Below are 25,112 nucleotides of genomic sequence, written 5' to 3' on the forward strand. Positions count from 1 at the left end.
TGGTAGTGGAGGTGGAGTGGTATTTGCTAGTTCCTTTGTTGTGGGAGTGGTAGATGCTAGTTCCTTTGTAGTGGAGGTGGGAGTGGTAGATGCTAGTTCCTTGGTAATAGAGTTGGGAGTGGTAGATGCTAGTTCCTTTGTTGTGGGAGTGGTAGATGCTAGTTCCTTGGTTGTGGAGGTGGGAGTGGTAGATGCTAGTTCCTTGTTGGTGGGAGTGGTAGATGCTAGGTCCTTGGTAATGGAGGTGGGTGTGGTAGATGCTAGTTCCTTGGTAATAGAGGTGGGAGTGGTAGATGCTAGTTCCTTTGTTGTGGGAGTGGTAGATGCTAGTTCCTTGGTTGTGGAGGTGGGAGTGGTAGATGCTAGGTCCTTGGTAATGGAGGTGGGAGTGGTAGATGCTAGTTCGTTGTTAATGGAGGTGGGAGTGGTAGATGTAGTGGTAGATGCTAGTTCCTTGGTTGTGGAGGTGGGAGTGGTAGATGTAGTGGTAGATGCTAGTTCCTTGGTAATAGAGGTGGGAGTGGTAGATGCTAGTTCCTTGGTTGTGGGAGTGGTAGATGCTAGGTCCTTGGTAATGGGCGCGGGAGTGGTAGATGCTTGTTCCTTGGTAGTAGAGCTGGTAGTGGTAGATGCTAGTTCCTTGGTAATGGAGGTGGGAGTGGTAGATGCTAGGTACTTGGTATTGGAGGTGGGAGTGGTAGATGCTTGTTCCTTGGTAGTGGAGGTGGGAGTGGTATTTGCTAGTTCCTTTGTTGTGGGAGTGGTAGATGCTAGTTCCTTGGTAGTGGAGGTGGGAGTGGTAGATGCTAGTTCCTTGGTAATAGAGTTGGGAGTGGTAGATGCTAGTTCCTTTGTTGTGGGAGTGGTAGATGCTAGTTCCTTGGTTGTGGAGGTGGGAGTGGTAGATGCTAGTTCCTTGTTGGTGGGAGTGGTAGATGCTAGGTCCTTGGTAATGGAGTTGGGTGTGGTAGATGCTAGTTCCTTGGTAATAGAGGTGGGAGTGGTAGATGCTAGTTCCTTTGTTGTGGGAGTGGTAGATGCTTGTTCCTTGGTAGTGGAGGGTGGAGTGGTAGAAGCTAGTTCCTTGGTAATGGAGGTGGGAGTGGTATATGCTAGTTCCTTGGTAATGGAGGTGGGAGTGGTAGATGTAGTGGTAGATGCTAGTTCCTTGGTAATGGAGGTGGGAGTGGTAGATGTAGTGGTAGATGCTAGTTCCTTTGTTGTGGGAGTGGTAGATGCTAGGTCCTTGGTAATGGAGGTGGGAGTGGTAGATACTAGTTCCTTGGTAATAGAGTTGGGAGTGGTAGATGCTAGTTCCTTTGTTGTGGGAGTGGTAGATGCTACTTCCATGGTTGTGGAGTTGGGAGTGGTAGATGCTAGTTCCAGGTTAGTGGGCGTGGTAGATGCTAGGTCCTTGGTAATGGAGGTGGGAGTGGTAGATGCTTGTTCCTTGGTAATGGAGGTGGGAGTGGTAGATGGATTGGTAGATGCTAGTTCCTTTGTAATGGAGGTGGGAGTGGTAGATGTAGTGGTAGATGCTAGTTCCTTTGTAATGGATGTGGGAGTGGTAGATGCTTGTTCCTTGGTAATAGAGGTGTGAGTGGTAGGTGCTAGTTCCTTGGTAATGGAGGTGGGAGTGGTAGATGCTAGTTCCTTGGTAATGCAGTTGGGATTGGTAGATGCTAGTTCCTTGGTAATGGAGGTGGGAGTGGTAGATGCTAGTTACTTTGTAATGGAGGTGGGAGTGGTAGATGTAGTGGTAGATTTTAGTTCCTTGGTAATGGAGATGGGAGTGGTAGATGCTAGTTCCTTGGTAATGGAGGTGGGAGTGTTAGATGTAGTAGTAGATGCTAGTTCCTTTGTTGTGGGAGTGGTAGATGCTAGTTCCTTGGTTGTGGAGGTGGGAGTGGTAGATGCTAGGTCCTTGGTAATGGAGGTGGGAGTGGTAGATGCTAGTTCGTTGTTAATGGAGGTGGGAGTGGTAGATGTAGTGGTAGATGCTAGTTCCTTGGTAATAGAGGTGGGAGTGGTAGATGCTAGTTCATTGGTAATTGAGGTGGGAGTGGTAGATGTAGTGGTAGATGCTAGTTCCTTGGTTGTGGTGGTGGGAGTGGTAGATGCTAGGTCCTTGGTAATGGAGGTGGGAGTGGTAGATGCTTGTTCCTTGGTAATGGGAGTGGTAGATGTAGTGGTAGATGCTAGTTCCTTGGTAATAGAGGTGGGAGTGGTAGATGCTAGTTCCTTGGTTGTGGGAGTGTTAGATGCTAGTTCCTTGGTAATGGGGGTGGGAGTGGTAGATGCTTGTTCCTTGGTAGTGGAGGTGGGAGTGGTAGATGCTAGTTCCTTGGTTGTGGGAGTGTTAGATGCTAGTTCCTTGGTAATGGGGGTGGGAGTGGTAGATGATTGTTCCTTGGTAGTGGAGGTGGGAGTGGTAGATGTAGTGGTAGATGCAAGTTCCTTGGTTGTGGAGGTGGAAGTGGTAGATGTAGTGGTAGATGCTAGTTCCTTGGTAATAGAGGTGGGAGTGGTAGATGCTAGTTCCTTGGTTGTGGAGGTGGGAGTGGTAGATGCTAGTTCCTTGGTTGTGGGAGTGTTAGATGCTGGTTCCTTGGTAATGGGGGTGGGAGTGGTAGATGCTTGTTCCTTGGGAGTGGAGGTGGGAGTGGTAGATGTAGTGGTAGATGCTAGTTCCTTGGTTGTGGAGGTGGGAGTGGTAGATGCTAGGTCCTTGGTTGTGGGAGTGGTAGATGCTAGGTCTTTGGTAAGGGGTGCGGGAGTGGTAGATGCTTGTTCCTTGGTAGTAGAGGTGGTAGTGGTAGATGCTAGTTCCTTGGTAATGGAGGTGGGAGTGGTAGATGCTAGGTACTTGGTAATGGAGGTGGGAGTGGTAGATGCTTGTTCCTTGGTAGTGGAGGTGGGAGTGGTATTTGCTAGTTCCTTTGTTGTGGGAGTGGTAGATGCTAGTTCCTTTGTAGTGGAGGTGGGAGTGGTAGATGCTAGTTCCTTGGTAATAGAGTTGGGAGTGGTAGATGCTAGTTCCTTTGTTGTGGGAGTGGTAGATGCTAGTTCCTTGGTTGTGGAGGTGGGAGTGGTAGATGCTAGTTCCTTGTTGGTGGGAGTGGTAGATGCTAGGTCCTTGGTAATGGAGGTGGGTGTGGTAGATGCTAGTTCCTTGGTAATAGAGGTGGGAGTGGTAGATGCTAGTTCCTTTGTTGTGGGAGTGGTAGATGCTAGTTCCTTGGTTGTGGAGGTGGGAGTGGTAGATGCTAGGTCCTTGGTAATGGAGGTGGGAGTGGTAGATGTAGTGGTAGATGCTAGTTCCTTGGTTGTGGAGGTGGGAGTGGTAGATGTAGTGGTAGATGCTAGTTCCTTGGTAATAGAGGTGGGAGTGGTAGATGCTAGTTCCTTGGTTGTGGGAGTGGTAGATGCTAGGTCCTTGGTAATGGGCGCGGGAGTGGTAGATGCTTGTTCCTTGGTAGTAGAGCTGGTAGTGGTAGATGCTAGTTCCTTGGTAATGGAGGTGGGAGTGGTAGATGCTAGGTACTTGGTATTGGAGGTGGGAGTGGTAGATGCTTGTTCCTTGGTAGTGGAGGTGGGAGTGGTATTTGCTAGTTCCTTTGTTGTGGGAGTGGTAGATGCTAGTTCCTTGGTAGTGGAGGTGGGAGTGGTAGATGCTAGTTCCTTGGTAATAGAGTTGGGAGTGGTAGATGCTAGTTCCTTTGTTGTGGGAGTGGTAGATGCTAGTTCCTTGGTTGTGGAGGTGGGAGTGGTAGATGCTAGTTCCTTGTTGGTGGGAGTGGTAGATGCTAGGTCCTTGGTAATGGAGTTGGGTGTGGTAGATGCTAGTTCCTTGGTAATAGAGGTGGGAGTGGTAGATGCTAGTTCCTTTGTTGTGGGAGTGGTAGATGCTTGTTCCTTGGTAGTGGAGGGTGGAGTGGTAGAAGCTAGTTCCTTGGTAATGGAGGTGGGAGTGGTATATGCTAGTTCCTTGGTAATGGAGGTGGGAGTGGTAGATGTAGTGGTAGATGCTAGTTCCTTGGTAATGGAGGTGGGAGTGGTAGATGTAGTGGTAGATGCTAGTTCCTTTGTTGTGGGAGTGGTAGATGCTAGGTCCTTGGTAATGGAGGTGGGAGTGGTAGATACTAGTTCCTTGGTAATAGAGTTGGGAGTGGTAGATGCTAGTTCCTTTGTTGTGGGAGTGGTAGATGCTACTTCCATGGTTGTGGAGTTGGGAGTGGTAGATGCTAGTTCCAGGTTAGTGGGCGTGGTAGATGCTAGGTCCTTGGTAATGGAGGTGGGAGTGGTAGATGCTTGTTCCTTGGTAATGGAGGTGGGAGTGGTAGATGGATTGGTAGATGCTAGTTCCTTTGTAATGGAGGTGGGAGTGGTAGATGTAGTGGTAGATGCTAGTTCCTTTGTAATGGATGTGGGAGTGGTAGATGCTTGTTCCTTGGTAATAGAGGTGTGAGTGGTAGGTGCTAGTTCCTTGGTAATGGAGGTGGGAGTGGTAGATGCTAGTTCCTTGGTAATGCAGTTGGGATTGGTAGATGCTAGTTCCTTGGTAATGGAGGTGGGAGTGGTAGATGCTAGTTACTTTGTAATGGAGGTGGGAGTGGTAGATGTAGTGGTAGATTTTAGTTCCTTGGTAATGGAGATGGGAGTGGTAGATGCTAGTTCCTTGGTAATGGAGGTGGGAGTGTTAGATGTAGTAGTAGATGCTAGTTCCTTTGTTGTGGGAGTGGTAGATGCTAGTTCCTTGGTTGTGGAGGTGGGAGTGGTAGATGCTAGGTCCTTGGTAATGGAGGTGGGAGTGGTAGATGCTAGTTCGTTGTTAATGGAGGTGGGAGTGGTAGATGTAGTGGTAGATGCTAGTTCCTTGGTAATAGAGGTGGGAGTGGTAGATGCTAGTTCATTGGTAATTGAGGTGGGAGTGGTAGATGTAGTGGTAGATGCTAGTTCCTTGGTTGTGGAGGTGGGAGTGGTAGATGCTAGTTCCTTGGTTGTGGGAGTGTTAGATGCTAGTTCCTTGGTAATGGGGGTGGGAGTGGTAGATGCTTGTTCCTTGGTAGTGGAGGTGGGAGTGGTAGATGCTAGTTCCTTGTTGGTGGTGGTGGGAGTGGTAGATGCTAGGTCCTTGGTAATGGAGGTGGGAGTGGTAGATGCTTGTTCCTTGGTAATGGGAGTGGTAGATGTAGTGGTAGATGCTAGTTCCTTGGTAATAGAGGTGGGAGTGGTAGATGCTAGTTCCTTGGTTGTGGAGGTGGGAGTGGTAGATGCTAGTTCCTTGGTTGTGGGAGTGTTAGATGCTAGTTCCTTGGTAATGGGGGTGGGAGTGGTAGATGCTTGTTCCTTGGTAGTGGAGGTTGGAGTGGTAGATGTAGTGGTAGATGCTAGTTCCTTGGTTGTGGAGGTGGGAGTGGTAGATGCTAGGTCCTTGGTTGTGGGAGTGGTAGATGCTAGGTCTTTGGTAAGGGGTGCGGGAGTGGTAGATGCTTGTTCCTTGGTAGTAGAGGTGGTAGTGGTAGATGCTAGTTCCTTGGTAATGGAGGTGGGAGTGGTAGATGCTAGGTACTTGGTAAGGGAGGTGGGAGTGGTAGATGCTAGGTACTTGGTATTGGAGGTGGGAGTGGTAGATGCTTGTTCCTTGGTAATAGAGGTGGGAGTGGTAGATGCTAGTTCCTTTGTTGTGGGAGTGGTAGATGCTAGTTCCTTGGTTGTGGAGGTGGGAGTGGTAGATGCTAGTTCCTTGTTGGTGGGAGTGGTAGATGCTAGGTCCTTGGTAATGGAGGTGGGTGTGGTAGATGCTAGTTCCTTGGTAATAGAGGTGGGAGTGGTAGATGCTAGTTCCTTTTTTGTGGGAGTGGTAGATGCTAGTTCCTTGGTTGTGGAGGTGGGAGTGGTAGATGCTAGGTCCTTGGTAATGGAGGTGGGAGTGGTAGATGCTAGTTCGTTGTTAATGGAGGTGGGAGTGGTAGATGTAGTGGTAGATGCTAGTTCCTTGGTTGTGGAGGTGGGAGTGGTAGATGTAGTGGTAGATGCTAGTTCCTTGGTAATGGAGGTGGGAGTGGTAGATGTAGTGGTAGATGCTAGTTCCTTGGTAATGGAGGTGGGAGTGGTAGATGTAGTGGTAGATGCTAGTTCCTTTGTTGTGGGAGTGGTAGATGCTAGTTCCTTGGTTGTGGAGGTGGGAGTGGTAGATGCTAGGTCCTTGGTAATGGAGGTGGGAGTGGTAGATGCTAGTTCGTTGTTAATGGAGGTGGGAGTGGTAGATGTCGTGGTAGATGCTAGTTCCTTGGTAATAGAGGTGGGAGTGGTAGATGCTAGGTCCTTGGTAACGGAGGTGGGAGTGGTAGATTCTTGTTCCTTGGTAGTGGAGGTGGGAGTGGTAGATGCTAGTTCCTTGTTGGTGGTTGGAGTGGTAGATGCTAGGTCCTTGGTAATGGAGGTGGGAGTGGTAGATGCTTGTTCCTTGGTAATGGGAGTGGTAGATGTAGTGGTAGATGCTAGTTCCTTGGTAATAGAGGTGGGAGTGGTAGATGCTAGTTCCTTGGTTGTGTGAGTGTTAGATGCTAGTTCCTTGGTAATGGGTGTGGGAGTGGTAGATGTAGTGGTAGATGCTAGTTCCTTGGTTGTGGAGGTGGGAGTGGTAGATGCTAGTTCCTTGTTGGTGGGAGTGGTAGATGCTAGGTCCTTGGTAATGGAGGTGTGTGTGGTAGATGCTAGTTCCTTGGTAATAGAGGTGGGAGTGGTAGATGCTAGTTCCTTTGTTGTGGGAGTGGTAGATGCTTGTTCCTTGGTAGAGGAGGGTGGAGTGGTAGAAGCTAGTTCCTTGGTAATGGAGGTGGGAGTGGTAGATGCTAGTTCCTTGGTAATGGAGGTGGGAGTGGTAGATGTAGTGGTAGATGCTAGTTCCTTTGTTGTGGGAGTGGTAGATGCTAGTTCCTTGGTAGTGGAGGTGGGAGTGGTAGATGCTAGTTCCTTGGTAATAGAGTTGGGAGTGGTAGATGCTAGTTCCTTTGTTGTGGGAGTGGTAGATGCTAGGTCCTTGGTAATGGAGGTGGGAGTGGTAGATGCTAGTTCGTTGTTAATGGAGGTGGGAGTGGTAGATGTCGTGGTAGATGCTAGTTCCTTGGTAATAGAGGTGGGAGTGGAAGATGCTTGTTCATTGGTAATTGAGGTGGGAGTGGTAGATGTAGTGATAGATGCTAGTTCCTTTGTTGTGGAGTTGCGAGTGGTAGATGCTAGGTCCTTGGTAACGGAGGTGGGAGTGGTAGATGCTTGTTCCTTGGTAGTGGAGGTGGGAGTGGTAGATGCTAGTTCCTTGTTGTTGGTGGTGGGAGTGGTAGATGCTAGGTCCTTGGTAATGGAGGTGGGAGTGGTAGATGCTTGTTCCTTGGTAATGGGGGTGGTAGATGTAGTGGTAGATGCTAGTTCCTTGGTAATAGAGGTGGGAGTGGTAGATGGTAGTTCCTTGGTTGTGGGAGTGGTAGATGCTAGTTCCTTGGTAATGGGGGTGGGAGTGGTAGATGTAGTGGTAGATGCTAGTTCCTTGGTTGTGGAGGTGGGAGTGGTAGATGTAGTGGTAGATGCTAGTTCCTTGGTAATAGAGGTGGGAGTGGTAGATGCTAGTTCCTTGGATGTGGGAGTGGTAGATGCTAGGTACTTTGTAATGGAGGTGGGAGTTGTAGATGCTTGTTCCTTGGCAGTGGAGGTGAGAGTGGTAGATGCTAGTTCCTTTGTTGTGGGAGTGGTAGATGCTAGTTCCTTGGTAGTGGAGGTGGGAGTGGTAGATGCTAGTTCCTTGGTAATAGAGTTGGGAGTGGTAGATGCTAGTTCCTTTGTTGTGGGAGTGGTAGATGCTACTTCCATGGTTGTGGAGTTGGGAGTGGTAGATGCTAGTTCCACGTTGGTGGGAGTGGTAGATGCTAGTTCCTTGGTAATGGAGGTGGGAGTGGTAGATGGATTGGTAGATGCTAGTTCCTTTGTAATGGAGGTGGGAGTGGTAGATGTAGTGGTAGATGCTAGTTCCTTTGTTGTGGGAGTGGTAGATGCTAGTTCCTTGGTTGTGGAGGTGGGAGTGGTAGATGCTAGTTCCTTGTTGGTGGGAATGGTAGATGCTAGGTCCTTGGTAATGGAGGTGGGAGTGGTAGATGCTAGTTCCTTGGTAATAGAGGTGGGAGTGGTAGGTGCTTGTTCCTTGTTGGTGGGAGTGGTAGATGCTAGTTCCTTGGTAATGGAGGTGGGAGTGGTAGATGCTTGTTCCTTGGTAATAGAGGTGTGAGTGGTAGATGCTAGTTCCTTGGTAATGGAGGTGGGAGTGGTAGATGCTAGTTCCTTGGTAATGCAGTTGGGATTGGTAGATGCTAGTTCCTTGGTAGTGGAGGTGGGAGTGGTAGATGCTAGTTCCTTGGTAATGGAGGTGGGAGTGGTAGATGCTAGTTCCTTGGTATTGTAGGTGGGAGTGGTAGATGTAGTGGTAGATGCTAGTTCCGTGGTAGTGGTAGATGCTAGTTCCTTGGTATAGAAGGTGGGAGTGGTTGATGTAGTGGTAGATGCTCGTTCCTTGGTAATATAGGTGGGAGTGGTAGATGCTAGTTCCTTGGTAGTGGAGGTGGTAGTGGTAGATGCTAGTTCCTTGGCAATGTCGGTGGGAGTGGTAGATGTAGTGGTAGATGCTAGTTCCTTGGTAGTGGAGGTGGGAGTGGTAGATGCTAGTTCCTTGGTAGTGGAGGTGGGAGTGGTAGATGCTAGTTCCTTGGTAATGGCGGTGGGAGTGGTAGATGCTAGTTCCTTGGTAATAGAGGTGGGAGTGGTAGATGCTTGTTCCTTGTTGGTGGGAGTGGTAGATGCTAGTTCCTTGGTAATGGAGGTGGGAGTGGTAGATGCTTGTTCCTTGGTAATAGAGGTGTGGGTGGTAGATGCTAGTTCCTTGGTAATGGAGGTGGGAGTGGTAGATGCTAGTTCCTTGGTAATGCAGTTGGGATTGGTAGATGCTAGTTCCTTGGTAGTGGAGGTGGGAGTGGTAGATGCTAGTTCCTTGGTAATGGAGGTGGGAGTGGTAGATGCTAGTTCCTTGGTAATGTAGGTGGGAGTGGTAGATGTAGTGGTAGATGCTAGTTCCTTGGTAGTGGAGGTGGTAGTGGTAGATGCTAGTTCCTTGGTATAGAAGGTGGGAGTGGTTGATGTAGTGGTAGATGCTTGTTCCTTGGTAATATAGGTGGGAGTGGTAGATGCTAGTTCCTTGGTAGTGGAGGTGGTAGTGGTAGATGCTAGTTCCTTGGTAATGTCGGTGGGAGTGGTAGATGTAGTGGTAGATGCTAGTTCCTTGGTAGTGGAGGTGGGAGTGGTAGATGCTAGTTCCTTGGTAGTGGAGGTGGGAGTGGTAGATGCTAGTTCCTTGGTAGTGGAGGTGGGAGTGGTAGATGCTAGTTCCTTGGTAGTGGAGGTGGGAGTGGTAGATGCTAGTTCCTTGGTAATGGAGGTGGGAGTGGTAGATGCTAGTTCCTTGGTAGTGGAGGTGGGAGTGGTAGATGCTAGTTCCTTGGTAGTGGAGGTGGGAGTTGTAGATGCTAGTTCCTTGGTAATGGAGGTGGGAGTGGTAGATGCTAGTTCCTTGGTAATAGAGGTGGGAGTGGTAGATGCTTGTTCCTTGTTGGTGGGAGTGGTAGATGCTAGTTCCTTGGTAATGGAGGTGGGAGTGATAGATGCTTGTTCCTTGGTAATAGAGGTGTGAGTGATAGATGCTAGTTCCTTGGTAATGGAGGTGGGAGTGGTAGATGCTAGTTCCTTGGTAATGCAGTTGGGATTGGTAGATGCTAGTTCCTTGGTAGTGGAGGTGGGAGTGGTAGATGCTAGTTCCTTGGTAATGGAGGTGGGAGTGGTAGATGCTAGTTCCTTGGTAATGTAGGTGGGAGTGGTAGATGTAGTGGTAGATGCTAGTTCCTTGGTAGTGGAGGTGGTAGTGGTAGATGCTAGTTCCTTGGTATAGAAGGTGGGAGTGGTTGATGTAGTGGTAGATGCTCGTTCCTTGGTAATATAGGTGGGAGTGGTAGATGCTAGTTCCTTGGTAGTGGAGGTGGTAGTGGTAGATGCTAGTTCCTTGGTAATGTCGGTGGGAGTGGTAGATGTAGTGGTAGATGCTAGTTCCTTGGTAGTGGAGGTGGGAGTGGTAGATGCTAGTTCCTTGGTAGTGGAGGTGGGAGTGGTAGATGCTAGTTCCTTGGTAGTGGAGGTGGGAGTGGTAGATGCTAGTTCCTTGGTAGTGGAGGTGGGAGTGGTAGATGCTAGTTCCTTGGTAATGGAGGTGGGAGTGGTAGATGCTAGTTCCTTGGTAGTGGAGGTGGGAGTGGTAGATGTAGTGGTAGATGATATGTCCTTGGTAATGTCGCTGAGAGTGGTAGGATTAGTGGTAGATGCTATATCCTTGGTAATGGAGCCTGTTTCTAGACCTATACTTAGTTTTTACAGTAATGTACCATTTGACTTTTTGTTCAGTGTGATATTCCGTATGGAGTATGCAAACAGTCACGCTATTTAACTGAATTATTTTCGGTGTGACCTAATCAAATGAGAGAGGAAGTGGGGAGATGATATAATCCGATCCATTTGATTATATTTTGATTTACAACCTTGTTAAGACATTCTAAATTCTGATTTGGAACCTTGGAGGTCAAATCCATAGAATTAGGAATTAATCTTAATTTGTCTCTGTCTCCATGCATTTATGTGACATATGTCTGTAGGGCAGGTGTATACATCGACTAGCTCTCACAACACTACCTGTATATGAACTATATTCAGAATATGGATGTATGTGTTTATGTTACGAAGAGGCAGCATGCACAAATATGACATACGTCCGTTTTTAACACGTCTTAGACTGAACCGGTTCTGTATACATCAGCTAACCGGTTGTGTATACATCAGCTAACCGGTTGTGTGTACATCAGCTAACCGGTTGTGTGTACATCAGCTAACCGGTTGTGTGTACATCAGCTAACCGGTTGTGTGTACATCAGCTAACCGGTTGTGTGTACATCAGCTAACCGGTTGTGTGTACATCAGCTAACCGGTTGTGTGTACATCAGCTAACCGGTTGTGATTTCTCAACATGACCTGTAGTCCAACTGTATTTAATAACAACTAGCTTACAAAATGAGAATGAATCTGTAGGAAGAATCGGTCACACATTACATGCCACATAACTCCAAGCTATAACCTTGCTCTGCACGTTCACTAGTCTGCCTTTCATGTATGCCTGCCTGCCTGCCAGCCACCATATGGTTTTTGTCCATTTTATCAATTTTTTTCAAACATTAATGTATTTTTACTTTTTCTTTCCTTCATTCCATTTTCCCCCGTTCCTCCGTCCTCCACTGCTTATATCCTACCACGTACCACCTCACCTACCACGTACCACCTCACCTACCACGTACCACCTCACCTACCACGTACCACTGGGCAGAAGAACCTACCACTCCTACACTTACTACCTGTAAGTAAACACTTTAACATAATAGTCTTGGTGCCATGCTTTTGCTTTTCTGTCGTCCAAACTACATCATTGAGACTGGAACCATGTCATTCATCTCGCCCACAGGCCTGAGTCAAATACACATTTCCAATATTTCAGCTACATTTTCGTTTTAATATCCCCTGTTCAATAGAACCAATGCAATTGTCAGCAAAGCACCTTAGTATTTACACGAGAAGAACCGTAGCCATAGTCTTTCTCCTCTCTACCTGGCTGTTTATAGGCCCCCTTTTAGTTTCAACGTTATGATCAAATTCATGTCACACTATGACATTTGCATATAAATGATTTATGAAGCGTCTATGTAGGCATTATAGTCTATTATGGAGCTCTTATTAGAGACCTGCAGTCTTTTAAAATACAGCTGTAGGATTCGACTCAGATATATCTCCACACAGGATGGAAATTAAGCCAGCCAGGAAGTGAAATTGTGTCTTTTCAAATATCGCATCGCACAGATTGGTCTACTATCCCGGTTGGCGCAAAATCCTGGAGTATCACCCCTGTCTCCTCCTCGTATTCCTGTCTCCTTTCAAACTGCAGACAGACTTCCATCCCTGTCTCCTCCTCGTATTCCTGTCTCCTTTCAAACTGCAGACAGAGTTCCATCCCTGTCTCCTCATCATATCGTCACATGCGCAGAATACAACAGGTGTAGACCTTACAGTGAAATGTTTACTTACGAGCCCCTAAATAACAATATATATACAGGGGGGTACTGGTACAGAGTCAATGTATGGGGGCACCGGTTGGTAGAGTTATCAAAGTGACTATGTATAGATGACCACAGAGAGTGGCAGTGGTGTGGAAAGGGGAAGGGGGGGGGGGGGATGCGAGTAGTCTGGGTAGCCATTTGACTAGATGTTCAGGAGTCTTATGGCTTGGAGGTAGAAGCTGTTTAGAAGCCTCTTGGACCTAGACTTGGCGCTCCGGTACCGCTTGCCCGTCTCTTTTCAAACTGCTGTACAACACCTGCAGACAGACATTAGCCAGACATGCTTTCTCCATACAGGGAAGCTACATGCATATTTTCTATACTATTAGTACAATAATATATACTGCTCAAAAAAATAAAGGGAACACTAAAATAACACATCCTAGATCTGAATGAATGAAATAATCTTATTAAATACTTTTTTCTTTACATAGTTGAATGTGCTGACAACAAAATCACACAAAAATAATCAATGGAAATCCAATTTATCAACCCATGGAGGTCTGGATTTGGAGTCACACTCAAAATGAAAGTGGAAAACCACACTACAGGCTTATCCAACTTTGATGTAATGTCCTTAAAACAAGTCAAAATGTGGCTCAGTAGTGTGTGTGGCCTCCACGTGCCTGTATGACCTCCCTACAACGCCTGGGCATACTCCTGATGAGGTGGCGGATGGTCTCCTGAGGGATCTCCTCCCAGACCTGGACTAAAGCATCCGCCAACTCCTGGACAGTCTGTGGTGGAACGTGGCGTTGGTGGATGGAGCGAGAAATGATGTCCCAGATGTCCTCAATTGGATTCAGGTCTGGGGAACGGGCGGGCCAGTCCATAGCATCAATGCCTTCCTCTTGCAGGAACTGCTGACACACTCCAGCCACATGAGGTCTAGCATTGTCTTGCATTAGGAGGAACCCAGGGCCAACCGCACCAGCATATGGTCACACAAGGGGTCTGAGGAACTCATCTCGGTACCTAATGGCAGTCAGGCTACCTCTGGCGAGCACATGGAGGGCTGTGCGGCCGCCCAAAGAAATGCCACCCCACACCATGACTGACCCACCGCCAAACCGGTCATGCTGGAGGATGTTGCAGGCAGCAGAACGTTCTCCACAGCATCTCCAGACTGTCACGTCTGTCACGTGCTCAGTGTGAACCTGCTTTCATCTGAGAAGAGCACAGGGCGCCAGTGGCGAATTTGCCAATCTTGGTGTTCTCTGGCAAATGCCAAACGTCCTGCACGGTGTTGGGCTGTAAGCACAACCCCCACCTGTGGACGTCGGGCCCTCATACCACCCTCATGGAGTCTGTTTCTGACCATTTGAGCAGACACATGCACATTTGTGGCCTGCTGGAGGTCATTTTGCAGGGCTCTGGCCGTGCTCCTCCTGCTCCTCCTTGCACAAAGGCGGAGGTAGCGGTCCTGCTGCTGGGTTGTTGCCCTCTTACGGCCTCCTCCACGTTTCCTGATATACTGGCCTGTCTCCTGGTAGCGCCTCCATGCTCTGGACACTACGCTGACAGACACAGCAAACCTTCTTGCCACAGCTCACATTGATGTGCCATCCTGGATGAGCTGCACTACCTGAGCCACTTGTGTGGGTTGTAGACTCCGTCTCATGCTACCACTAGAGTGAAAGCACCGCCAGCATTCAAAAGTGACCAAAACATCAGCCAGGAAGCATAGGAACTGAGAAGTGGTCTGTGGTCCCCACCTGCAGAACCACTTCTTTATTGGGGGTGTCTTGGTAATTGCCTATAATTTCCACCTGTTGTCTATTCCATTTGCACAACAGCATGTGAAATTTATTGTCAATCAGTGTTGCTTCCTAAGTGGACAGTTTGATTTCACAGAAGTGTGATTGACTTGGAGTTACATTGTGTTGTTTAAGTGTTCCCTTTATTTTTTTGAGCAGTGTATTTTGTACAATTCACAACAGAGAATCATTCTCGTTTTGACCTCCAAGCAGTTTGTTGTTTATCAAATGATGAACCTAAACTGCATTGGTGATCATTTGGCTTCTGAATATGTTTGTGTGGAGACAATCAATATAGCTTATGTGTCATTGGTCTGTGTACTGGGAGCGGAGTCAGGAGTGTGTACTGGGAGCGGAGTCAGGAGTGTGTACCGGGAGCGGAGTCAGGAGTGTGTACTGGGAGCGGAGTCAGGAGTGTGTACCGGGAGCGGAGTCAGGAGTGTGTACCGGGAGCGGAGTCAGGAGTGCGTACTGGGAGCAGAGTCAGGAGTGCGTACTGGGAGCGGAGTCAGGAGTGCGTACTGGGAGCGGAGTCAGGAGTGCGTACTGGGAGCGCAGTCAGGAGTGCGTACTGGGAGCGGAGTCAGGAGTGCGTACTGGGAGCGGAGTCAGGAGTGCGTACTGGGAGCGGAGTCAGGAGTGCGTACTGGGAGCGGAGTCAGGAGTGCGTACTGGGAGCGGAGTCAGGAGTGCGTACTGGGAGCGGAGAGCAGAGAGTCAGGAGCAGGAGAGCAGAGAGTTGTGAACAGGAGCACACTTTGAGGCAGGAGAAACCAACAGACGGACGCCACTTCGTCGAAATGTCACGGGTGTCGTAGGGATTGGACCAAAACGCAGTGGGAACGTGTAAACTCATCTTCTTCATTTATTAAAGAAGGAAAACAAAAGAAACACGTATACAAAAACAACAAACGACACTAAACAGTCCTGTCAGGTGCACGAACACAAAACAGGACATAACTACCCACAAATCCCATAGGAAAAAACACCCCTCTTAAATAGGACCTTCAATTAGAAGAAACTAGGAGCAGCTGCTTCCAATTGAAGGTCAACCCAATAAACACCACATATAAATAGACATACTAGAACTAACATAGAAATAGACTAACAAGAACATAGCCCAACAAACCCCGAAACACTCTAAACAAACACCCCCTGCCACGCCCTGACCAAACTACAATAACAAACAACCTCTTTTACTGGTCAGGACGTGACACGAAACCTCCATCCAATATGCCAAAGTGCAAAAACGAGCAAACAGTCACAATAATAAAGTACAAACAAATAAACATATCTCGTGAATATAAAAAACGGAATAAACGCACACCAGAAATAGCGTGTAAAAAATGACACGTAACAAGAAACAATCACACACAGACATGAGGGGGGGAACAGAGGAATAAATACATGTAGTGTGATTGGGGGAATGAAAACCAGGTGTGCAGGGAACAAGACAAAACAAATGGATCAATGAAAAATGGAGCGGCGATGGCTAGAAAGCCGGTGACGTCGACCGCCGAACGCCGCCCGAACAAGGAGAGGAGCCGACTTCGGCGGAAGTCGTGACATTTATGAATTTCCATTTGGCTTTTAATGATTTTCTTTCTTTTGGCTTGTCAAAGTCAGATGATGAAATGCCTGTCTTGACAGGGGACCTTTTCTTATCTACTGCTGGTAGTTCATACGTATTGTTTGGGTGGGTACATTCCTGGCTAAAAATACCAGCAACAAAAGCAACCAACAATGCTGTCCTATATATTGCATAGAGAATTAGCAATGATCTGATATAATACTCTGTCTGGCACCAAACAGCATGTCAAACTCTCCTCTCCTGTCCTCTCCTCTTCTCCTCTTCCATGGCCCTGCCCAGTTCTATTCCTTCACACTGCTCCTCATCTCTCCATCTCTCCATCCATTCCTCCATCCTCCCATCTCTCCACCTGTCCCCTTGTGAAATGGTACCTACTGCAGCTTTCATGCTCTCTATCCCTCCTTTTCTTCCATTGTTCTTGCATGTGAATCCCTCCCTCCATCTCTCATCTCTCCATCTCTCCGTCCCTCCATCTCTCCATCCATCTTTCCATCTCTCCATCCATCTCTCTCTCTCTCTCCCTCCCTCCCTCCCTCCCTCCCTCCCTCCCTCCCTCCCTCCCTCCCTCCCTCCCTCCCTCCCTCCCTCCCTCCCTCAATCTCTCTCTTCCTCCATCTCTCCCTCCATCTCTCCATCTCTCCCTCCATCTCTCCATCTCTCTGTCCCTCCCTCCATCTCTCTGTCCCTCCCTCCATTTCTCCATCCCTCCCTCCATCCCTCCCTCCCTCCATCCCTCTCTCCATCCATCCCTCCCTCCCTCCCTCTCTCCATCCCTCTCTCCATCCCTCCCTCCATCTCTCCATCTCTCCATGTAACTGTGATGATAACCTGATGATAACATCAATATTCAGAATTAGCTGAAAATGCTGCTGTCACATGTACATTTTAATCACATTCTTCCTGCATTATAAGACAATAGCCTTAAATTTGCTTACAAATTCTACTCCAATCTATCCCTTTGTGATACCCTAAAAATATTTTTGGGGATCTTTTGAATAATATGGATCTCTGGATCGTACGCATACCACCTCACTAAACTAGGTTCTCAGAATTAGCTCTGTCGTATTCACATTCTCCCTGCATTACAAGACAATAGCCTTAAATTTTGCATACAGGTTCTACTCCAATCTTTTCTCTGTTTGACTACTCGATGTGTGCTGCAACGCTACAGTAGAGGAAAGAGGCTTAGTCCCAATTCCTCAATTAGAGAGGGATTATAATCTGGCGGTGATCAGACCGTAACTAGTACTTCTGTTCGAAGACAAAAAGCCTCATCGTCTCCACCGTGAAATAATAATGCCCAGCATTGTCATTCACACCGACGTGGTTATCTGTTGATATAACAAATTCTACTCCCACTGTAGTAGTGCCAGCTGTCTTCACTCTAAACATGAGATCAGCATGATGTACAGGACGTAGAGAATGTAGCATTTCCTGTAGAGAATAGTGTATCATAGAGATATGATTACTGCTTGTGCGGATCACTCTGTTGATGCTTCAGCGTACCTGATTTATCTAGCTTCTGATTTATCTAGCTTCTGTATTAATGGAAACCTTGTTGACTGGAATGGGATCAGAACACGTCTATGATCCTTTAATGTTCTCATGATAAGAACGACGACGATGATGATGATGATGATGATGATGAGCATCAAACATATTTTAAACTGTAAGAGTGTAGTGTGGCCTGTTCTTCCACAATATGCTGTTTATTGTGTGTGTGTGTGTGTGTGTGTGTGTGTGTGTGTGTGTGTGTGTGTGTGTGTGTGTGTGTGTGTGTGTGTGTGTGTGTGTGTGTGTGTGTGTGTGTGTGTGTGTGTGTGTGTGTGTGTGAGAGAGAGAGACAGAGTGTGTGTGCGTGCATGTGTGGAACATGTGGTGCCAGAATGTGTGAGAGACTGTGTGAGAGACTGTGTGTGTGAGAGAGAGAGACAGAGTGTGTGTGTGTGTGCATGTGTGGAACATGTGGTGCCAGAATGTGTGAGAGACTGTGTGAGAGACAGTGTGTGTGTGTGAGAGAGAGAGAGAGAGAGAGAGAGAGAGAGAGAGAGAGAGACAGAGTGTATGTATGGAACATGCGGCACCAGAATATGCTGTTTGTGTGTGTGAGAGAGAGAGACAGTGTGTGTGTGTGAGAGAGAGAGACAGAGTGTGTGTGTGTGTGTGTGTGTGTGCGTGTGTGTGTGTGTGTGTGTGTGTGTGTGTGTGTGTGTGTGTGTGTGTGTGTGTGTGTGTGTGAGAGAGAGAGACAGAGTGTGTGTGTATGGAACATGCGGCACCAGAATATGCTGTTTGTGTGTGTTTGCCAGGACCTCATCAATTCAACACTGTAATTAAAGGTCCACTCTGTGATCTGGCATTAACGATCAATCTGTGGTCTGTCATTAAGGATTTAGGTTCATAAGGGATTACGTTGAGGTGGAGGAATGCTTGAATTTATTAAATCCCCTAGGGTTCACTGAGATGGGAAAAGCATTATATAGTTGGCCTACTTATACCCCTGATATGAATAAGACAATATTATTTAGGGTGGCAATAGTATATGCATTGATTAAAGCTCAATGTTCAATTAAAATGTCCCTACCACCATATCTAAGCCAATATGATACCAATGACATTTCGTAAATCAACTCTGTCCCACAGTTGACAGTGCATGTCAGAGCAAAAACCAAGCCATGAGATTGAAGGAATTGTCCGTAGAGCTCAGAGACAGGATTGTGTCGAGGCACAGATCTGTGGAAGGGTACCAAAACATTTCTGCAGTATTGAAGGTCCCCAAGAACACAGTGGCCTCCATCATTCTTAAATGGAAGAAGTTTGAAACCACCAAGACTCTTCCCAGAGCAGGCCGCCCGGCCAAACTGAGCAATCGGGTGAGAAGGGCCTTGGTCAGGGAGCTGACCAAGAACCTGATGGTCAATCTGACAGAGCTCCAGAGTTCCTCTGTAGAGAAGGGAGAAACTTCCAGAAGGATAGCCATCTCTGCAGCACTCCACCAATCAGGCCTTTATGGTAGAGTGGCCAGACGGAAGCCACTCCTCAGTAAAAGGCACATGACAGCTCGCTCGCAGTTTGCCAAAAGGCACCTAAAGGACTCAGACCATGAGAAACAAGATTATCTGGTCTGATGAAACCAAGATTGAACTCTTTGGCCTGAATGCCAAGTGCCATCTCTGGAGGAAATCTGGCACCATCCCTACGGTGAAGCATGGTAGTGGCAGCATCATGCTGTGGGGATGTTTTTCAGCGGCAGGGACTGGGAGACTAGTCAGGATCAAGGGAAAGATGAACGGAGCAAAGTACAGAGAGATTCTTGATTAAAACATGTTCCAGGGCTCTCAGCATCTCAGACTGAGGCGAAAATTCACCTTCCAACAGGACTTCAACACTAAGCACACAGCCAAGACAATGCAGGAGTGGCTTCGGGACAAGTCTCTGAATGTTCTTGAGTGGTCCAGCCAGAGCCCAGACTTGAACCCCATCAAACATCTCTGGAATGACATGAAAATAGCTGTGTAGCGGTGCTCCCCATCCAACCTGACAGAGTTTGAGAGGATCTGCAGAGAAGAATGGGAGAAACTCCCTGAATACAGGTGTGCCAAGCTTGTAGCGTCATACCCAAGAAGACTCGAGTCTGTAAGTATTGATTAAAGAGTCTGAATACTTGTTTAAATGTGACATTTCTGTTTTTTGTTGTTTATAGGGTATTATTTGTAGATTGATGAGGGAAACAATCATGTTGATACATTTTTGAATATGGCTGTAACATAACAAAATATGGAAAAAGTTAAGGGCTCTGAATTTTTTTCACAACTGCCATCAGTGTGGCGCCAAAACGTTTACGACAAATACATATTGACATAGTAAAATAATTATGTGTGTAAAACAAAAGTTATTTCATGCTGAAGCCCTCGCATTAAACACCAATGGTATTCCCTAATTTTATGGTTTATATTTAGGATAATGTTTTACAGCTTTGACGTCATTTTTTGTATTTTAAAATCGTAAAAAAAAAAAAAAGGTCATATATGTAACATCTGATAAGGCCACAGAGGGCCAGAGATAATACAGAGGTCTGTGATAATCTGAAGGACCCAAAAAGGCAACTAGATGTCTTGTGATAGATTACATAAAATCCATAAAGGTACCAAAATGCTTGTAGTTTACTGGCAGAAAGTTTCCAATAATATACCCTCTCTTTGCAACCCTACTCAACAGTATCATGAAAATTAAAAACTCAACAAAAGTGATTTAGCTTCCTGTCAATTATGAACATAGGTTAGGTAAGTTTATAGTTTAGTTTTCAATTGTCAATACAGGAAGTGCTTAGTAACCATTTTCAATATGGTGAAGGTTGAATGACACAACCAAGTTAATATAAAGGTAGTAAATATAAAGGTAGAAAATAATGAAGGTGTCAAGCGCCCACCGGTCTGTTAACGACCAGATAAAGCATTGTACATAGCTACACTACATGCGTTATCATGAAAATAAAAATCTCAACGGGGAAATATTTAGCTAACTGTCTATATATGTTTTAGTCATTTAGCAGACGCTCTTATCCAGAGCGACTTACAAGAGTATTTAGGGTTAAGTGCCTTGCTCAAGAGCACATTGACAGATTTTTCACCTAGTCTGCTCTGGGATACGAACCAATAACCTTTTGGTTGTTGGCCCATCGCTCTTAAACGCTAGGCTACTAGTTGGAACTACAGTAACACCGCCCTTATCAGCCTGCTGTTATAGTGGAACTACAGTAACACCGCCCTTATCAGCCTGCTGTTATAGTGGAACTACAGTAACACCGCCCTTATCAGCCTGCTGTTATAATGGAACTACAGTAACACCGCCCTTATCAGCCTGATGTTATAGTAGAACTACAGTAACACCGCCCTTATCAGCCTGCTGTTATAGTAGAACTACAGTAACACCGCCCTTATCAGCCTGCTGTTATAGAACTACAGTAACACCGCCCTTATCAGCCTGCTGTTATAGTCGAACTAGAGTAACACCGTCCTTATCAGCCTGCTGTTATAGTGGAACTACAGTAACACCGCCCTTATCAGCCAGCTGTTATAGTGGAACTAGAGTAACACCGCCCTTATCAGCCTGCTGTTATAGTAGAACTACAGTAACACCGCCCTTATCAGCCTGCTGTTATAGTAGAACTACAGTAACACCGCCCTTATCAGCCTGCTGTTATAGTGGAACTACAGTAACACCGCCCTTATCAGCCTGATGTTATAGTGGAACTACAGTAACACCGCCCTTATCAGCCTGCTGTTATAGTGGAACTACAGTAACACCGCCCATATCAGCCTGATGTTATAGTGGAACTACAGTAACACCGCCCTTATCAGCCTGATGTTATAGTGGAACTACAGTAACACCGCCCTTATCAGCCTGCTGTTATAGTGGAACTACAGTAACACCGCCCTTATCAGCCTGCTGTTATAGTAGAACTACAGTAACACCGCCCTTATCAGCCTGATGTTATAGTAGAACTACAGTAACACCGCCCTTATCAGCCAGCTGTTATAGTAGAACTACAGTAACACCGCCCTTATCAGCCTGATGTTATAGTGGAACTACAGTAACACCGCCCTTATCAGCCTGCTGTTATAGTGGAACTACAGTAACACCGCCCTTATCAGCCTGCTGTTATAGTAGAACTACAGTAACACCGCCCTTATCAGCCTGATGTTATAGTGGAACTAGAGTAACACCGTCCTTATCAGCCTGCTGTTATAGTGGAACTACAGTAACACCGCCCTTATCAGCCTGCTGTTATAGTAGAACTACAGTAACACCGCCCTTATCAGCCTGCTGTTATAGTAGAACTACAGTAACACCGCCCTTATCAGCCTGCTGTTATAGTAGAACTACAGTAACACCGCCCTTATCAGCCTGATGTTATAGTAGAACTACAGTAACACCGCCCTTATCAGCCAGCTGTTATAGTAGAACTACAGTAACACCGCCCTTATCAGCCTGATGTTATAGTGGAACTACAGTAACACCGCCCTTATCAGCCTGCTGTTATAGTGGAACTACAGTAACACAGCCCTTATCAGCCAGCTGTTATAGTAGAACTACGGTAACACCGCCCTTATCAGCCAGGATGAATTTTATTGCAATATTATTTGATAGTGGCAGCTAAATGGAGACCCTGGACCCAGACCTTTTGTGAAGCACTTCATCTCCCATCGTTCAGCAGACAAAGAGCTTTGGAAATGAACAGTTTTCAAGGTTGTTTTGATTGTATGCCGGTAAAGAATTTGATGTTAAGAGACACAGTGATGCAGCTGCGGTTTTACACACACACACACACACACACACACACACACACACACACACACACACACACACACACACACACACACACACACACATACACACACACACACTGAGCTGAACTGTAGCCTACAGGTGGAGAATGCCATTGTGTGGGTAGTGAATGCACAACGATTCAATGGAGTCTTGATAAGCTAGTAGAGTGGGTAGTCAGACAGATACAGTAGATATGATAAAGAGAGATATACAGTAGATCGATAGAGAGATATGATAGAGACACAGTAGATATGATAGAGACACAGTATATCGATAGAGAGAGATATACAGTAGATCGATAGAGATACGATAGAAATGATAGAGAGAGACACAGTAGATCGATAGAGATATACAGTAGATATGAAAGAGAGATACAGTAGATCGATAGAGAGATACGATAGAGATACAGTAGATATGATAGAGAGAGACACAGTAGATCGATAGAGAGATACAGTAGAGAGAGCGATACAGTAGATATGGTGGATACAGTAGGTAGATACAGTAGGTAGATACAGTAGGTAGATAGATAGATAGATAGATAGAGTTGAAGTCGGAAGTTTAAATACACCTTAGCCAAATACATTTAAACTCAGTTTTTCACAATTCCTGACATTTAATCCTCATAAAAATTCCCTGTTTTAGGTCAGTTAGGATCACCACTTTATTTTAAGAATGTGAAATGTCAGAATAATAGTAGAGAGAATGATTTATTTCAGCTTTTATTTCTTTCATCACATTCCCAGTGGGTCAGAAGTTTACATACACTCAATTAGTATTTGGTAGTATTGCCTTTAAATTGTATAACTTGGGTCAAACGTTTCGGGTAGCCTTCCACAAGCTTCCCACAATAAGTTGGGTGAATTTTGGCCCATTCCTCCTGACAGAGCTGGTGTAACTGAGTCAGGTTTGTAGGCCTCCTTGCTCGCACAGACTTTTTCAGTTCTGCCCACACATTTTCTATGGGATTGAGGTCAGGGCTTTGTGATGGCCACTCCAATACCTTGACTTTGTTGTCCTTAAGCCATGTTGCCACAACTTTGGAAGTATGCTTGGGGCCATTATTATTTCACTTATATTTCACTGTATCACAATTCCAGTGGGTCAGAAGTAGATGGATGGATAGATGGATAGATGGATAGATGGATAGATGGATGGATGGATGGATGGATGGATACGATGGATGGATGGATACGATAGATTGATGGATACGATAGATTGATGGATACGATAGATTGATGGATGGATACGATAGATTGATGGATACGATAGATTGATGGATACGATAGATTGATGGATACGATAGATAGATACAGTAGATAGATAAGATAGATACAGTAGATAGATAAGATAGATACAGTAGATAGATAAGATAGATACTGCTAAATGACTTAAATGTAAATGTAATAGATACAGTAGATAGATAAGATAGATACAGTAGATAGATAGATACGGTAGATAGATACGGTAGATAGATACGGTAGATAGGTAGGTAGATACAGTAGGTTGATAGAGATACAGTAGGTGGATAGGTACAGTAGGTGGATAGGTACAGTAGATAGAGAGGTACAGTAGGTGGATAGAGATACAGTAGATAGATAGGTACAGTAGATAGGTACAGTAGATAGATAGATAGATAGATAGATAGATAGATAGATACAGTACATAGGTATTTACAGTAGATTGATAGGTAGTTACAGTAGATTGATGGATACAGTAGATAGGTACAGTAGATGGGTAGATACAATAGATAGATAGATAGATAGATAGATAGATAGATAGATAGATAGATAGATAGATAGATAGATAGATAGATAGATAGATAGATAGATGGGTAGGTACAGTAGATACAGTAAATATGATAGGTAGATACAGTAGATAGGTGCCTTTAGATAGATACGGTAGATACAGTAGGTAGATATGATAGATACAGTAGGTGGATAGAGAGATACAGTAGATAGATAGGTACAGTAGGTGGAGAGAGGTACAGTAGGTGGATACAGTAGATAGATACAGTAGGTGGATAGATAGGTACAGTAGATAGATGCAGTAGAGAGATAGATACAGTAGAGAGATAGGTACAGTAGAGAGATACAGTAGAGAGATACAGTAGATAGATACAATAGAGAGATACAGTAGGTGAATAGAGAGATACAGTAGATATGTACCTTTAGGTAGATACAGTAGGTAGATAGATAGATGGGTACCTTTAGATAGGCACAGTAGGTGGATAGAGGTACAGTAGATAGATAGATACAGTAGATAGATAGGTACAGTAGGTAGATAGATAGATAGATAGATAGATAGATAGATAGATAGATAGATAGATAGATAGATAGATAGATAGATAGATAGATAGATGGGTAGGTACAGTAGATACAGTAAATATGATAGGTAGATACAGTAGATAGGTGCCTTTAGATAGATACGGTAGATACAGTAGGTAGATATGATAGATACAGTAGGTGGATAGAGAGATACAGTAGATAGATAGGTACAGTAGGTGGAGAGAGGTACAGTAGGTGGATACAGTAGATAGATACAGTAGGTGGATAGATAGGTACAGTAGATAGATGCAGTAGAGAGATAGATACAGTAGAGAGATAGGTACAGTAGAGAGATACAGTAGAGAGATACAGTAGATAGATACAATAGAGAGATACAGTAGGTGAATAGAGAGATACAGTAGATATGTACCTTTAGGTAGATACAGTAGGTAGATAGATAGATGGGTACCTTTAGATAGGCACAGTAGGTGGATAGAGGTACAGTAGATAGATAGATACAGTAGATAGATAGGTACAGTAGGTGGATAGAGAGATACAGTAGATAGAGAGATACAGTAGATAGAGTGGTACAGTAGATAGGTACAGTAGGTAGATACAGTAGGTAGATAGATAGATGGGTACCTTTAGATAGGCACAGTAGGTGGATAGAGGTACAGTAGATAGATAGATACAGTAGATAGATAGGTACAGTAGGTAGATAGAGAGATACAGTAGATAGAGAGATACAGTAGATAGAGTGGTACAGTAGATAGGTACAGTAGGTAGATACAGTAGGTAGATAGATAGATGGGTACTTTTAGATAGGCACAGTAGGTGGATAGAGGTACAGTAGATAGATAGGTACAGTTGGTGGATAGAGAGATACAGTAGATAGGTAGGTACAGTAGATAGATAGGTACAG

General features: G+C 45.6%; 1 protein-coding gene across 5 annotated transcripts in view; it reads left to right on the forward strand.

Annotated features, from left to right (window-relative positions):
• Positions 1–25,112, forward strand: part of LOC106595545 (receptor-type tyrosine-protein phosphatase mu) — a 716,546-nt gene that overhangs the window by 518,093 nt on the left and 173,341 nt on the right. For 3 of the 5 annotated variants that reach the window (XM_045694495.2, XM_045694501.2, XM_082961032.1), the window contains one exon: positions 11,465–11,494. The exons of the other annotated variants lie outside the window; for them this stretch is intronic. In XM_045694495.2, coding sequence (XP_045550451.1) covers positions 11,465–11,494 — 30 coding nt within the window. The remainder of the gene's footprint in view (positions 1–11,464; positions 11,495–25,112) is intronic. 5 annotated transcript variants of the gene reach the window in all.

Source organism: Salmo salar, chromosome 14, assembly GCF_965601325.2.
Source record: "Salmo salar chromosome 14, fSalSal1, whole genome shotgun sequence".
NCBI classification, from domain to species: Eukaryota; Metazoa; Chordata; class Actinopteri; order Salmoniformes; family Salmonidae; genus Salmo; species Salmo salar.